This window comes from Microcebus murinus, chromosome 9, assembly GCF_040939455.1.
Source record: "Microcebus murinus isolate Inina chromosome 9, M.murinus_Inina_mat1.0, whole genome shotgun sequence".
NCBI lineage: Eukaryota > Metazoa > Chordata > Mammalia > Primates > Cheirogaleidae > Microcebus > Microcebus murinus.
The window spans coordinates 75758197-75776017 of record NC_134112.1 but is presented as its reverse complement, the minus strand read 5'-3'; the positions used below and the strand labels follow the sequence as shown (position 1 = coordinate 75776017).

Genomic DNA, 17821 nt, shown 5'->3' with positions numbered 1-17821 from the left:
CTCTCAGGCTTTTCTGCAGAATTCTATTGTTTTCTCCTTAGAAACGTAGTTTAAGCTCCTATCCAGAAAACGTTTAAGGCTTTCTTCACATTTTGGTGACTAGACCATATCTGACCAGAATTTTAGACAAACTGATCTAAAAACTCTATCCAAAAGCCACTTGCTTTCAGGAAGCTCTGAAGTCTGAAATACCAGCCAGGAAATCCACAGGCTCTCACCAGCACACCCCCTCCACATTTACCATTTTACTGACAAGAAACAGACCCAGGAAAGTTGAGCAACTTGCCAGAGGCACACAGCTAGCTGGTGACTGGGTAAAGACTGGCTAGACTCCAGACCTGGGTATTTTCCAGTAAGTCTCACTGTTGCTATCCTATTGAAGTAGAATGGCTAGAGAGGTTATCCTGCCCTGGCTCTGCTGACAGGGTTGACGTGCAGCGTCACAGAAGGGTTGTAAATGCATGGGGAATATTCACAATGCAAGCCTGGAGATACCTCTTTCCATTCTATCATTCCCTTCCTTTCCTTATAACTCGGGCATATCCCAGGATTCGGCCTAAGGGGGATGGAGTGCCGAGAATATCAGTAGAGGGTCTGATGGAGGAAATATGAACAGTATGAGCACAGATCAAGTTGTTGTTTTGTTATTATGACAGCAAAGTATTGATTTAAAATCTCTAAAATATTTTAAATATAATGTCATCCACCATATCTGTAACACTACAGGCAAAAACGTATCTAGCAGTAATTTGGTATTTGCAATGCAGGCAGCTCTCAGTTCACTGCACGTGGCTGATTCTGCCTGCACTTCACCTGGCTGTGACCCAGGCTGCTGCAGCAACACAGCTGGGACACAGAAAGCAGTTCAGTGAAGACACATACGTGTGTATATGCTCATTCCCCTAAACATCATTATTTGGACAAAATCATGCTTCTGATTGGATTCTAACATAAAGAGAAAGAGTATTTGATTTTTGTCTGTTTGTTTATGCGTAGTTATGTTCTTATTCCTAACTGGTATGCAATCTAAGGAATATGGTAAAGAGTAGTTATACAAAAGAATTAACCATGAACAAAATCGATTTAATATCTACAACTAAAGATATTATAATAATCTCAACACTTGAAATGATCTCAATTACATATTATTTATATCTGCACAGTCAGTGAAATAAACCTACTCCTTTTTAGGATGGGTTTAAATTTAAGGTTATATTAGCCTCTGACAAATATCCCTCATTTGAGAAGAATGACCAGCAAAGTGGTCTTCCCATGGCCAAGGTATAGAGGTAGAATTCTGTTTGCAGCAGGGATTCTCAAAAGAAATTGCACAGGCATAAATGCTCTGCCAAAAATGTTGTTACTAATTTACTAATTTTTACGTATGTATGCATAACAATAAAGATAGTTCTTTACACTGACATGTTTTGAAGCATTTTCGGCTCATATCATTTGGTTATTTGAATATCTGTGTTTATGTATGAACCTGATTATCATACAGATAATCAAAACCATAAACTCAAAAGAGTTGTAAAAATCTTATGATTAGTTTAGGTATCACTCTGAAGGTTTTAGTCCATTGTCCTGGCCGCTTAAGGGAGCTCCCATATTTCTAGAATATGGCCTCTCAGTATCATTTTGCTGTGTGTGTGAATTTGTGTATGTGTGTGGTAGGGGAAGAGGATACCCCCCACACTGGATTATTTCCAGAGATTTTAGGATCATTTACAAATTACAGGATTGCAAACCAATCTCATATTGGGGAAAAAATAAGCACACAATCCATTTCAAAGTCAGGTTCACTGTTTTCGCTCATTAATGCAGCCATCCTCCTTTATTGTTTTAAATTACATATTTTTGTTATATTTTGTAGATAAAAGTAATCAAAAGCCTCAGACCTCAAAGAAATTAGAAAAGATACAAAGAAATCAGACCATAATAGAGGTTTCTGGCAAGAAGAAATCAGAGGACATTAACAGTGGTCTGATCTGCTGATCTACCATATAGATGGTAGATAAATAGGCAATGTACCATATATAATTACTTAAGAAGAGATTTTATGTGTAAGACTTTGGTCTCTACAACTGACCTAGATTCAAATCATTGCTCTGTTACCTAACAACTATACAACATTGGGCAAGCTATTTAATCTCTGTTTGATAACCCATAAAATAAGGATAATTATACAACAATCTACCTAAAATGGTTGGTTATTTGGGGGGTTAATTAAGATAATGTTTATAAAACCTTTAGAACAGTACTGTGTACATAAGTGCTATTTTATTCATGTGGACATTATTATTTTTAAAACACATAAACCCACATAAGATTTATGTGAATTTCAACACATATTTGTAATTACTGATAGCAATGTTCATTTATTACGTTTGTATAGCAAGAAATTTGTATATTCATTTGATTTTCCCCACAACTCTGCAGGAGGTTGAGGTAAGTATTGCTGTTGCTCAGTTTACAGATACAGAAATGGAAATCTACCCAGGGAACTGACTTGCCCAGGATCACTCAAGTCTCACTCCAAGTTTAAAAGCTCAGTACTCTGATTCCAGGTTCAGGGTTCATTCTTACCTGCCATCACTTTCAACTATATTCAGTAAACAAACCAGGCTTTCCATGTATTGTCGGCCTGCCACATATGTGTATTATTGTGTATTTGTATTATTTTCACTGTATAAGATTTATTTATTGCTAGAACTTTGGTAGAAATGGTATGGCTAAAGGACTTAGGATCTTAAGTTTTGTTTTGCATTTCCCTCTTAAGCAAATTAAACATTGCCTTCTGCCTCTGCCATCTCATTTGCACTGATTAGTGGGTTAGAATTAGGGCTAAGATAACTTTAAGCCAGATAATTGTGACTTTTTATTGGTGCCCTACAGACAGATGCATTTCTGAAAGGGGTTTTCTCCACCATGGTAGAGACTCTGATGCTGTTGAATCTCTCAGCCACTTTCCATGAAGTGGTACCCTAGGGAGGAAGTTATACAGCCCTTCTTCTTACTACCAACCCAGGGCAGGACAAGTACCACTCAGTGAGATGGCAAGAAAGAGGAAGACTCAGGCGGTAGAATTGACCCTCTGTTCTCAAGGCAACTGGAACTCCTGCTTTCATTTCCAAAGACAGTGATTGCTTAAAGCTTTCCCAAGTCATCATTAGAATAGTCATTCATCACAGATTGGCATACATTCATCAGGAATAACATCATCAGGATTATAATTTGAGACATAAATAAATAATGCAAGATATAATGAATTTTCTGGTTGATGGCAAAATCTTGCCAACCTAAAGCTTTTATAAAAAAAATATTCTATTTTATTTCATTCCTTTCCCTGGCTCTGTCTTCCAAGTTAACTTTAAATTAGAGTTTGGGAAATTTTCTCAGAGACCTGACTGTTATTTTCTTAATATTAACTTTTTACAAAAGTATTGGCTGTGGACTTGAAGTGACATTTTGAAAATGTCTCTGTTTGCAATGCTGCATTTTTACTAGGATTTCTGTGTTGCTCAACTCAGAGGAATCTCAGGGGCTTCTTTTCTTTGTCATCACTACAGCTCAAAAAAGACAAGAACAAGATATTTATAATCATAGACATTAGTTAATTTTATATTATTTATTATATACCCATTCTAATGGATATTTTAAAAAGTATTCAAAGAAAGTATTTTCAAAGAGCAAGATGCTCAATTTATGTAGAGCATTCTATTCCCAATAGGTTTTCACAGTCATATATTGGTTACAGCATTGAGCCAGGCATTAAAATGTCCCTAGGTCTCAAGTCTGTTATTTACACTATAGTATTCTTCCTTAACTTTTACCACCTGCTAATTAGTTATAAGGAAATATTTTTATTAATATACTGATTATTATTCTTATCTGTTATTTTAAAACCATATTCACTATGTGAGTTTTGAAGAAAATAATGTGTCAAAATTTTATGGTCCACTTTTTTTTTGTTTTGTGGTTTGTCTCTTCCTGTTATAATCTATTTTATTAATATATTTAAAGAAGTTGAGGCTCTACAAACATAAATTCCATATATTCTTATTGAAAATAAATGTGGACTTCTCTGGCCAATGTGTGATGAATCTCATGTTTTATAAATGAATAATTAATTATAATTGGGACAATATAAAAAATATATGTATCACAGAAGTGCATATGTTTCATAGTTACTTGGTTATAAGATTCTGACTGTACCCAAAACTCAATAGAAAAATGCGAGAAAGACCTGAAAGACAATTCACCAAAAAGAGTATAAAAATAGTCCTTAACATGAAATTCTGCTCAAAGTCATTCATAATAGAGAAATGCAAACTCAAGCAAAACTGAGATAGGATAGCCAAAGAAGTCTACATTATTTTCAAGAACTCTCTAAAAACTAAGTATTGTTTTCACTCATCAAACCAGCAGAGATTTTTTAAAGTGATTGTTTCCATTACCCAAAAGGCATAATAAAGTACCTAGCTGAGTATAAAATGATAAATATTAATAGAACATAGACTGCTGTCTTTATAGTGTTTGCAGTCTAAGAGACAGACAACATTAAAATATTTACAGGTGCCATCTTATAAGCAGTGCTGAGTCCTATGAAATAAAAATGCTGGTTATCTAAGAGACTATCTAGAAGGGCCTGATTTACCTTGGAGAGTCAGGAAATTCCTCTCTATAATGTATTTTGGACCCAGAGTCATATAAGGTTTTGTAAGCCATTTAAGTGTTTTGAATTTTATCATAAGTCCATTGGGCAGCTACAAAAGCAGTTTAAGCAGAGAAATAGTGTGATCCAGTTTATGTTTTAAAATGCTGACTGGCTCTGCTGAATGGAGAAAGAATGGGAACAAACATTCTTCCTGGAGACCAGTTCGCAGTCTGTAAAGACTCTAAAATGCATACCCTTTAATCAAGTAATGTTAGGAAGTTTATCCTAAGGAAATAATCAGTAATTTATTCAGATTTTGACTCAAAGATTTATCACACTCTCATTGGGAATAGCAAAAATTTGAAAACAGCTATTCTAATAGGGGAATGGTTAAATAAATAACATCTAGATAGTATAATATACTGTCAATAAAAGTGAAATCATAGGAAAACATTATAGAGTATGATACCAAATGTTTTAATGTTTCTATTGACAGAAAAAATAAATACACCAAAGCAGTTGTAACAGTTATGCTTAAATTATGATGGCCGGGCGTGGTGGCTCACGCCTGTAATACTAGCACTTTGGGAGGCCGAGGCGGGCGGATCGCTCAAGGTCAGGAGTTCGAAACCAGCCTGAGCAAGACCCCGTCTCTACCAAAAATAGAAAGAAATTAATTGACCAACTAAAAATATATATACAAAAAATTAGCCGGGCATGGTGGCGCATGCCTGTAGTCCCAGCTACTTGGGAGGCTGAGGCAGTAGGATCGCTGAGCCCAGGAGATTGAGGTTGCTGTGAGCCAGGCTGACGCCACGGCACTCACTCTAGCCTGGGCAACAAAGCGAGACTCTGTCTCAAAAAAAAAAAAAAAAAAAAATTATGAGATACAAGGAATTTTTCTTTCTTTTTATTTTGTTTTATATATTTTCCAAATGTTGTTAGCTCAACATGTATTTCTTTTATAAAGCAATGAATGTCATTATACATTTTAATTCTATTTTGGATTATATATTTTATTCAAGGCCATATTTGTTTATTAGTTAAATGTATGTACCTATGAAATTTTTCTCACCTTTAAAAAATGTTACATTTTGTTTGTCATACTTGTTTGTGAAATGAAGACATGTTCTAAAATGTTTTCAAGTGATACAGTATCTGTGGGTGTTTCTAACAAGCAATTTATTTCTACTGTTTTTCTTTATCCTTTTATAGGCATTTGCCTGGTGGCCTGATTTACTGGCTGAACATGCAGAGAAATTCTGGGCTTTATTTACAGTGGATATGGATACTGCACTAGAGGCTCAACCACAAGACTCTTGGGATAGTTTTCCTCTTTTCCAACTGCTTAATAATTTCCTCAGAAATGACAGTGAGCACTTGCATTTTCTTTAGTGTGTGAAATGGAGCGGGGTGGGAGAATTTTTTGTATGTGAATTTGTATTGGCAGAGCCCTACCACTGGCCCAACCAGAGTTGGCGTGGGGAACATTCAGGTTTGCTCAGCCTCCCGGATTCTATCAGGCCAGAGTCTGCAAGAGACCAGCAACACTCCCACGTTGCTCCCCTGGGTTCTGAAGTTCATCTTATTCCCACCTTGCTGCATTCATTGAGGACTGATAACTTAGGCTCCCTTCTCATTGTATCTTATAGGTCAGAAAATCTTCAAAGGTTGGCATTTCTAAAGTACTTGAGAATATTTACATCTCTGAAAGACACCTTAGAAATTTATCTTCATTCTAGAAATCATGATATGTTAAGGCACCTACTAAAATGCATTGTAGTATGGCCTGAGAGTAGATTCATTTCTACAGATGATTATCAAGTATTACTGTAGGGTATGACTTGCTCATTCAGTATTCAGAAACTAAAGAGAAGGTAAAAGCTTCCTGCTGAGACTTTTTTCTCCATGCAGTGATATCTTTTTTTCTTTTTTTTTTTAGCACTAGATGCTTGTTTTATTTACTCATTTTTAGTCTAAGCTGGTGTTTGTTCAGTTTTTTTTTTATTTCATCATATTATGGGGGTACAAATATTGTTAAGGTTACATATATTGCCCTTGCCTCCACACCCCCAGTCAGAGCTTCTAAAATGTCCATCCTCCCGGTGGCATGCATTGCACTCATTATGTAAGTATACACCCATCTCCTCCTCCCCCTCCCACCCGCCTGACACCCGCTAAATGTTGCTTTTCTTTTCTTTTTCTTTCTTTTTTTTTTTTTTTTTGACATTTTGGTTACATTTTATATCTTTGCCTTTCCCTATGAAGGGTTAGAGGTATGCCCTTCCCCTTCACAATGCTCACCACATCCCTAAGATGTGGGTCTACTCGCCACCCAGTCCCTGGTGAACACCACCATCATTTGAGCACCATAGTTTTAATCAGTCAGTACCAATTTGATGGCGAGTACATGTGGAGCCCATTTTCCTGATGCAGTGATATCTTTTACAGTTATTCTGGTAGATTGCCTTCTAGCAGCTAGCACCAACCTTGTGTTTCATTGAGATTTTAGCATACAGATTCCTAGGCTTTTTCTGTGATGATTTTTTTTTTTTTTTAGTTTTGCTTAGTCTCGAGTTGGCTACCACTGACAGCCATTGTTTCAACCCTTGCAGTGATCGTGGGGCCACTAATTCCCTATTCAGTAAAATTCTTCTCATTATAGACCAAGTTGAACTTACCTCTTCCTAACTCCTGGGTCTGACTCATTCTCTTTGATCAATGCAACAGTCTTCTTCTGTCATGTGTTCTCTTCTCCAACCCACTATCCACGTAACATTCAACTGTTCCTCACATGTTAGAGTTTTTATACCCATTACCATTCTTATCACCTTCCCCTGAATAGACTTCGCTCCATTTCTCAGTGTTGCTCTGGAATGTGGAGCTCACCATGTTACCTGAATAACCTGGACCCCACAGAGAGGCGCCTGCCTCCTGCCCTGTCTTCCTGCAGCCCAGAGAGCTCTGACTCTCCAGGGAACTTCATCACCCTGTCAATAACACTTAGAATTTTCTGTATGTTAAAACTCCAGATCTTTTTGTTGTTCCCTTCCCAGAAGGCCACTACTATATCCATCTAGTTTTAAACCTAAATCCATGTTTTCACTGTTATCTTTGTTTAAAAAAAAATTACTGTGTTTTGTTCATGGCTCTAGTGTTTCTTACCTTTCTTTTAGTTGTTCATCCCTTTAAGTCTGTGATATGACTGGGAAAAAATTTATACAGATATGAAATTGCATATAATATTGTACTTCCCATGATCATCCCAAGTTTAGGACACCAGGTTAGGAACCTCTGCTCTAGTAACAGAGGCATCATGTTGTAGTAATTAATAACATGGGCTTCAGTGCCAAACAGATTTATGTCCCTCTGCCACTTACTGTTTGACCTTTGACAATAGCTTACCCTCCCCAGGACTTAGATTCTTTATAAAAGGAGAATGATAGTACCTACAGTGTTGTTGGCAGTGATGATTAAATAAGATGATAACTCGTGCATAACAGATTATAAATAAATATTATAGATACTAGTGTTTTAAAATTTTAGCCTTGATTCTTTCAGTCATCTTATTCATTCTTCTACCCAATTTCATTTCCAAAAGATCTTGTTATAAAGCCAAAGAATTAAACTACAATTTCTATCTCAAATTCAACCACAATGTCTGCTCTCAGAAGTTGCTAATAAATCTGCGTTCAATTATCCATATATGAATCATTCATTCTGCAGATTATCCTCACAATTTTTAAGTTCTGATTTGGTTCCCACCTGCCAACTAGCAATCTTGGAATGACTGTCTTCCTTTCCCAGTCTCTTATCATCTTTCATTTTCTGCTAAGAAATTATAAGTCAGGTTTTTAATAGTATCTTAAGACATATGTATGACAGTAAACGTGCTTCCAAAAATAAATGCATGTATTTTGCATTGAGTCCCTAAATGAAAATAAGTAGGTGTGACTTTTTTTCTAACAGTGCTTTGTCCAGTTGAATGAAAACTCAGTAATCGACCATATTTAGATGTATGTTGGAGTTCATTCAAAAATGAGGCATCAGTGTTCACAGTCAAGCAGTTACTAAAGATGTTGAATCATTTGCCTTACCAATTTTATGGAGAAGAATTTTGTAGACATCTTAGAAATATTCTTGGTAAATCTCTCCTATAACTCAATGAATTAACTTTTTTATATTCATTTTTAAAAAGAGTTCTTGTATTGCAAGTATAAATTTATGGGATAACAAAATGAGAACTATAAAAATTTAATTTTCAGCCAGATTTGCAAACATTTAATTCACAAGAGTTTTGATGTTCCTCACCTGTTTTATACCACTTCTATCACATCGACTGCTATTAAATACATAAAATATTGTCTTGTGTATTTGTTGTACATTACTCATCACAATAGAGAAGCATTTATTACTGATCTCTTTTGAGTACTCTCAATTTTGAGGATGAGTCTAGATCTTAGCTTTGATTTTTCAGTGATTAACAGATTTAGAAAACATCAATTATTTCTGAGAAAAACAGCTCCTCTATGTAGTAAGGTAAATAGAAAAGTTCCCCAGTGCCATAATTTCTTTTTGGTACTGGGAGTACGGTGTGATCTGGGGAATTGAAGTAGAATACAATGACTTTCATCCAAAACTCACAATTTCACTATCCAAAACCAAGACCACTGAGTAATATCTCAGTAGTCAGTAAAACATAATTTTTCTAGCTATTAATATCACCCATGATGATAGTGAAGAGTACTATTAATAATTGTATGTTTGTTTTATTACATTCTGTAGATACTCAGATGATGATTTAGTGGATTCAATTCAAATGTTTAATGTTAGCCTATGGCTGCCCCAAATTGTCCTTTGGGAAAACTGTGGAAAAACATTGAATATCTATCCTTTTAGCCCCCTTTAAATAAAGATCCTTACATCATGGCCATAGCATTACAGTTTTTACTATACATTATAGTTTTTATTATAGCCAATTACAGTTACAGTCCAAATTACAACTTTAGCCAAGAAATAGAGAACTCTGAATATCCAGTCTTGGAAAGGGAGATAATGTGCTGAAAAATAGTCCTTACTTACATAGCTGTAAGTTTTGTGTGTGTGTTTCTGTGTTACATGACATGTGCTGCTAATTATATGTAGATTTTTAAATGGTTGTGATTTATCACTAATAATGTCATATATTTATGTTTGCTTTTCCAAAATGTAAAATTACTCAGACTCCTCAAACTAATGGAGATTTTAGTTAGAATTTGTACTTTATTAGTGGCTTGAAAATTTTATAGCTGAGTCATTTCTTTTTATAATATTTTTCATGAATAATTCAGATGTTTCCATTGGTTATTTACCATTTTTCTTTTATTAAAATACTTATGTGTTGATATTTAAAAATAGACGATTTGGGTGTATAAAAGGGATCTTAAATGAATCTCTTCATTTTTCAGCTGAGGAAACTAAATCCCTCAGAGACGGTGAGCCTGGGCAGGGGCTTGCCAGCTGGGAGTTAGGAACAGAGGTGACTGGGAGCCTAAGCCCTTGCTCTCCAGATCAGTCTCATTCTACAGTAACAAAAGCAGATTCTGGGGGGCATTCATAAAATAATATAAGCTTTTTATAAGGAGGAACTTTTAACTCAAAATATTTATAAGGGCATTGGGTTGTGGGGCCCCAAAGAAAGAGAGTTGATTAAAGGACACAAAAAGGCTCATATATGAAGGTACCTGTTGTCTTAGCATATGTGTCAGGAAATGTCTATGACAAGATGGGACTGAACTAATTAGTGGGGAAACAGATCAAGACAGCAAATTCAGCATCTATGTTAAGGAAGGGAAAAAAATCTGTCTGGGGCATGTGTCTTTCCTTACAGTTAGCCATGATTAGGGAAAGTCGTAGCTTTAAGAACCCTTAGAGATGAAAGTGGTTTTCCTCCAGGGAAGAGTACCAGCTGCACCACAATTTTAGCAACTGTCCCCAATCTCCCACCCCTCGCAGACTCACGCACTGATTCCCAGAGCAAGTCTGATGATGAAAACAAACTCAGACTCCTTCATTTCTGGCCAAAAAAAGACTTGAGCTCCCGCATGCCTCTCCACCCTGCCTTCACCCAGCCTGATCCACAACCCCCTACTAAAGAGATAATTAGATGGGCAATCTCTTTAAATGGCATCTAAGGAAACAATTTTGAAAGAGAGATGTATTAAAATTAAGGGAAGATGAATGTTGTTATCATGAAGCAATTAGCATGAGAGTTAAATGATACTGAATGACTCTAAAGCTAGCACAAATAGAGTCTACCCTTGCACACTGTTTCCCACAGTCTTCCTGTCAATAATGGATATGGAGAGTGACCGCTTCTGACAAATGAAAGCCATCTGCAAATGGCACAAATCATTTCTTTCAGCACTACTGAAAGGCAAACCCTTGGAGCTAGTCACCTTTTAATCTGTGGATATGCTAGCAAGTGGCAAATGACCATTCTATTGGGAACTGATTCCCAAGTGAAAAATACCACGGTGCTTCTTCTTTAATTAACAGCCTTTTCACATTGCTAGCACATTAAAGCCATCCCGAAGAACACCCGTGCTTATATAATCAATGTCACAGCGTCTCTGCCTAAATGAATAATAAATGTTCGGGCTCTACTCTTAAGTGAAAACCTATTCTCCAAGACTTTCACCTTCATAAAGATGGGCTCATAAAAATCGAAAAAAGAAAAAATTGGAATGTGGTCTCATGAGTATAAAAAGGCTAGTGTTAATAATTAACAAGGAGAGTGAAGTAGAGTCAAATTAGCCATAATAGAGCCCAGAGTGACTGGCAAAGTCACCTCTCATTATCAAAAAACTCATTAAGAAATGAAGAGGTGGAAATCCCACTGGGTTATTCTCACACTTAGGCTGTATCAGAGATTATTTTTCAGATTTCTTACAAATGAAGAACTGTTAGGTCACCATATTGTATATTAGGTTAATCTTTAAGCTTTGAAATATGGAGGGCTGACACCTGCGTGTTCTGCTACCTCCACCAGTGCTTAAATGAGCTGTGCATCTGAAATCCACGAAGTAGTGTTTATAGAAATATCTGTATATACAAATACTAGGAACAGTGCAGAAAGGATATAACTTCTAGATTATAGCAAGCCTGTGTGCCAGCTTAGTTTCATAGATATGTACTTTTACAAATGATGAAATGACCACCAAAATGTTGAAAGCGTATTTAACTCTAATCACCTGGCTTGATTGAGTTCAAAATTGTGTGTCAGAATTTATTTTGCTAACCAGCATGATAAAAGAAATTTAAAAGCAGGGAGTCACTACCTTCTTCCCCCCTCAACTGAATTCCACAACACTGCTCTAATTTCTTTACTACATGTAGACTTTTAAAAATTTTATATGCTATTTAATAATATATTAGGACTTGGTTGTTTAAAGACAATAACCTGCTCTAAAATGCCTTTCACAGTAGATTTGCAGAAATATTTCTAACTTCTGAAGACATAGTTATCAAGAACCCCACACTTGAGAGCTGTGTATCATGTTACAGCCGTATTTGTTCGCTTTAATGGGCACAAGTATTCCAGGACACACGCCCAGAAATCAAAAGGCCATCTGTAGCTGGAGTAAAAGTATATACCTGTTTAGCTTTAATATTAAATAATCTCATAAAAGACAGCATGAGGACTGCTGGACCTTGAGATTTCTTTATGTCTGCCCTAAGCCTTAAGGTTTATATTGACTTTTTCCTGAATTAGTCCCACAAGAAACAGGTGTTGAATGCCTACAAGTTACAAATCCCAGACGCCTTGCAGATACATGGGTAAATAAGAAGTGATTCCTGCCCTTGAAAAGCATAAAACCTAATGGAAGATGTGCATGTATATATACTACTAACTATAATGCAGTAGATTATAGAAGTATGATTCACTTGTGCCTACTGTGAAATTTTTCATTATAGTTTTAAACTTGGATTTGTTACTTAAAAAGTAAGAAACATTGTAATATCTGTGCTCTGTCCCTCCTTGTCACTTTCTCTCTCTAGATATGCATGTATCTGTGTATGAATATATATTTTTAACAAGTGTCCTGAGGGGAATGAGAGCATTGAATATACTTTTAAGAGGTTATTATGCTAGTTAAGGTATAAATTGAATATTATCAAACTATATAAAATTCCTTATCTAATTTTTAATTAAAAGAGAATAAAATCTCAGGTATATCTTATTCTACTTAAACTTCAGTGGGATGCTCTCAGAGTTTCCTTTAGGGGGTGGATTTCTATTGATATTTATTTAATAAGCAGACATTTATTGAGTGCCTACTTAATGTGCCAGATTCTTGCCTGAGTGCTATTCCCAGATCTCAGGGGGAGTTTTGTTTGGTTGTGTGTGTGTGTGTGTGTGTGTGTGTGTGTGTGTGTGTTCTTTATACATAACGCTATTCTAGGCTGTAGTTCTCCTGACTCTTTTCCTGAAGCCCATATTCATATTTCCTGTGACAGGAATCTTCTTTATGTGCATTTGTCAACATGGAGAGTGACATATTAATTTTGTATCTTAGTCTACTGTGCTTGCATCACTCAGGGATGATACAGTTTGTGGTCTTGAATAATTGTTGTTTTATGACAAAGTCTGTTGATTTTATCGTGGTTGGTACTATTTGTTTTGCTGGTCATGAATTAAGGATTTCCTTCTGAAATGCCTAATTAGAATTTTAGGGGGCAAAATCATTCTTCCTAGTAATCCACTTATGCTAATTGGAAGAAAGTAGGGAAGTATAAAATTGGATTGCATGAGTTCAAATGTCAGTGTCACATTTTTACCCTAAAACAATACATGAACTCTTTTATTTGCAGATTCTTCATTTTGCCCAGTGATTATAGTCTCAGTAATTGTTATTAATTGGATCATAGTTTAAATTCCCTGTTGAAGTCTTCCTATTAAAAGCCTACAACAAGTACTTTTGTAAATGTAAGACTCTTTTTGGTATGTAAATAATCAACACTAATTTATTCATTATTGGGAATTTTCAAAATAATTGGGCACATCTGCATCCTGAGTATAGCTTTTAGCTAAGCCTCTCTCGCTTTCTTTTTGCCATTTCTAATTGTGTCATAGGGCTTGATGTCACTGGTACTTTATTATTTTCTGACAAGGTGGTATTTGGAAATATGGAATCTCTTGGGGGGGAAAAAGGTATTTTTATCAGCAAAGTAGGTGCTGGTTTTCCACATATGATGTGACCACTTTTTGAGACTCCTGAACAATCCTTTTAGTGTGAGAAGTGTTCTTAGATGAGGCCACCTTAAGAATCTCCTCTTCCAAAGAACCGTGGCAATGAGTGCCTTGTAAAGGCTTGATTTGGACAGGTGACAGCACCAGATTACAACCTCCCATGAAACCATATGGAGAAGATGGAGGCACTCATTCTGGTGCCTCAGGCTACATACTAAGAAGGGCTTTTGACAGTGTCTGCTAGGAGTGGAATGCAAGCTGGCATATGGGCAACTAAGAAAAGGAGCATACATTTACATAGACAAGTGTAGTGTATAGTGCATTTCTATAGCCTCACCTTTTGAAACCAAGTGTTCTCTTTTCTTTCTTTCCCCATGTATATTTTACCATTATTCCTCCTTTTCCTCTCCCTGCCTCCCACACCCCCTTTCTCTCTCCCCTTCATCATTTTATCTACCTCTATCTCTTCCTCCCTCCCTCCTAATTACCAAAGAAATAATGCTGCCAATTTTCTAAAACTTTCAAATGTGGGTTTACAAATTGATTTTTAAAAAATAAAAAGGAACTCACAGCTGAAATCTGAGCAAACTTTTGGCCAGAATTCAAGATGTGTCGTAGTTCATAAGAAATATAAATAATTTTCTCCACATTCTGCAGGATATAATCATTTGTTTATCAAGAATCATGATCAGCCAGGCATGGTGGCTAAAGCCTGTAATCCTAGCACTCTGGGAGGCCAAGGCAGGAGGATTGTTTGAGGTCAGGAGTTCAAGACCAGCCTGAGCAAGAATGAGACCCCATCTCTACTAAAAATAGAAAAAATTAGCTAGGTGTGGTGGCCCCTGAGTAGCCTTAGCTACTCAGGAGGCTGAGGCAGGAGGATCACTTTAGCCCAGAAATTTGAGGTTGCTGTGAAGTAGGCTGATGCCATGATACTCTAGCTCGGGCAACAGAGCCAGACTCTGTCTCAAAGGAAAAAAAAAAAAAAAAAAAACAGTCATGATTGACCAGAGAAAATCCTCCCCTTGACACATTCACTAAAATAAGAAATATAAAATAGCCAACCTTTATATCCAATAGAAATTTTAGCAGTCTGAGCATGGATATATGCATCAAAAATAGTATTTCTCATAGCAGTATCATTTAATACCATATATTTTATATAAACTATCAGGGTATATGCAGACCTCAATAGGTTCTATGGTTGCCATTTAATATAATCTCTTGAATAATATTATAGTAATCTTAGTATTATATTTAAGTATTTATTCATCCAACAAACATTTGAACACTTGCTCTGAGCTAGGGGCTTTACTCAATATAAGAATACAGACATGGCCCCTGCCACAAGAACCTTGCATTATCATAGGCAGACAAGTATGAAGACCATTTTTATCACAAGGACCCTAGTGGAAACCTGTACAGGGTAGAGAGTAAGCAAGGGAAACAAGTAATTGGGCAGAAAGACAATAGAATGAAGCATTTCTAGACAGGATTTGAATAACATGTGAGTACTTGAACTGAATCATATAAATCATTATGATTGTACCACAGCAACTTTCGAGGTCAAACCACAGAAATGACCCCAAGAGGGAACTTCGGGTCAGACAACAGAAATGAGCCCAAGATCTTGGAGGACTTTCATCCCATGCTAAGGCTTTTAGAGCTTTTCATGATGATTCACTGAAGGATTATAATCCTTAGGAGTAGCATTATTAGTTTTATATTTTAGCAATCCCCTCTGCTTGAGATTTTGGGAAAATGTATTGACAGAGGGAAATTAGGAGCCTAAAGACCAATTAGGAGATTATTGCATTAGTGAAGATAGGAGATGAGAGGACTGGCGTAGTGCAGCAGCAGTGGTGGTGAAGAGAGGAAGAGGACATATTAGAAATATATTAAGGATATTAAACACACAGGTCTTGATGATGAGTTGGATGTTGGAAGTGATGAAAAGGCCTGGGGTACAAATTCGGTGTTGCTGCTGTAATGATCAGGTAGACGATCTTTATTTTTGCTCCAAGGATGGAAATACAAGAAGTCAGTTTATTTAATAGGACAATGTATCACATGCTTATCAAATATATCAAAAAGGAGACTTCTTGCTAGGAAAACATTTGAGTCAATCGACACTCTTAGAAGCATGTAACATTTAATACCAACATTGAGTGTGATTCTCCTTATCTGCTGCTTCATTTTAACACTCTAAGTATGACTTCATCACAACACATCTAATCTCCAAATGTGTAACAGAGTAGCATTTGAAATGATGAGGTAGAGTGGTCATTTGTAAATGTAATAATTTATTACGTGAACATGTGTTTTGGTCCTGGTATGGTTAAAAATAATGACAATTCTTAACAGTACCCATCAAGATGGAGAACCTAAGTTTCTTTATACAGTATTTTTAAATAATAGTCTGTATAAATTAAGGTTTAGGCATATAATCTAAAGATACAGTGATTTAAAACCTTTCAGCTTTCAGTAAAGGTTATATTATAAGCACATTGAAAATTTTCAGTATTCATCTTTTCATGCATTGAATGTAACAGTTTTGTACAACTGCTTGACTTCTTCATATTCTGAGTTTTTTTCAAAATTCTAATTCTGAAAATATATCTAAGATATGATACAATATATTTTTCATTTGCAAGATTCTTTTGTTACCGAAACCAACCATACATTTCTATGTTTTAAAAGATGCTTATGTGCTGATATTAGGTTTGATGGATGGTTGAACAGATAGATAGACAGATAATAGTTTATGGGAACCTAAATAGAAGGATGACAGTTTTATAAATGATAGAGGTTAATGTGGAGCTTTGGTGTCAAATCCTGGTTTTATTGCCTAATGAATGAATGATCCTAGGCAAGGGTCCTAAGCTGTGCCTCAGTTTCCTTATTTATAAGATTTAAAAAAATATTTCCTACTTTACAGAGTTTATGTGATGTTTAAATAAGAGAATGAATGTACAGAAACTTGCCCAGTGCTTGGCACTGCAAAAATGCTAGGTGGGAGGAGTTCTTAAGTAGAGATCCAATAAATTCAGATTTCAGCATATTTTTAAATTTACCTCCCACAATGATTTAGATGGTTTGAATGAGAATATTTTATCCTTAAAGTTTAGTATCCTTATTTAAATGGAATTTGGTGAAAGTAACTGAATTACGTGATCTATAGTACCTTCTAGCTCTATGATTAAATCTCCAGGAATAAATAAAGTTCCTTCAATGTGTGAATAAAAACATCATCAAGATAACATTAATCTCCTAAATAAGTCATTTATCATTAAATATGATTATCATTCCCACTTTAATAGGGAATCTTTTATCATATAGATAAGCTAGAAAAAGACTAATCATAAAAAAATACTAAATCATATCAGAGATGGAAAAAATCAGTGCTGTATTTCCTTCTGTATTTAGAATTATTTCTATGCCGCTTTTCATGTGTCTATAGTTGTCTATCCTCTGACAAATTTCAGAATCACATAAAGTAATATATCTAGGGTATCTTCATATATTAATCCATGCCACTATTGTAAACATCATATACTTTGCCCAAGTTTTAAAACATTATTTAGGCTATTGGAGTATCTTTGCTCCAAAGAAGATAATGTGGAAAATTGACAGTATTTTATAAGACAGTATTATTTGAGTTGCTAGTAATTAGATTTAGTAACTATAAGCATATACAACTATTAGGATCCATAAAAGTGAATGAGATTACTGAGAGACTTTTCTCCATCTTCCACTTCTGCTATTTTAGTCAAAGCCACCTTATTCTTTACCTTGTCTATTTCAGTAAAGAACTGAGCACTAACCTTCTCTGCTTCCACCTCTGGCCACCTACTCTGTTTTCCACACAGCAGCCAGAGAGATCATATCGTGTCACTCCTCTACTTATAAAAATAATAAAGCTTCCCACTGCA

The 17821-nt window shown here is 35.7% G+C and overlaps 1 protein-coding gene across 9 annotated transcripts in view; it reads left to right on the top strand.

Moving 5' to 3' along the window:
• The window catches only part of CADPS2 (calcium dependent secretion activator 2), a 454741-nt gene that overhangs the window by 365469 nt on the left and 71451 nt on the right, over positions 1–17821 (top strand). For all 9 annotated transcript variants that reach the window (XM_076006584.1, XM_076006583.1, XM_076006580.1 and 6 more), the window contains one exon: positions 5873–6029. In XM_076006584.1, coding sequence (XP_075862699.1) covers positions 5873–6029 — 157 coding nt within the window. The remainder of the gene's footprint in view (positions 1–5872; positions 6030–17821) is intronic.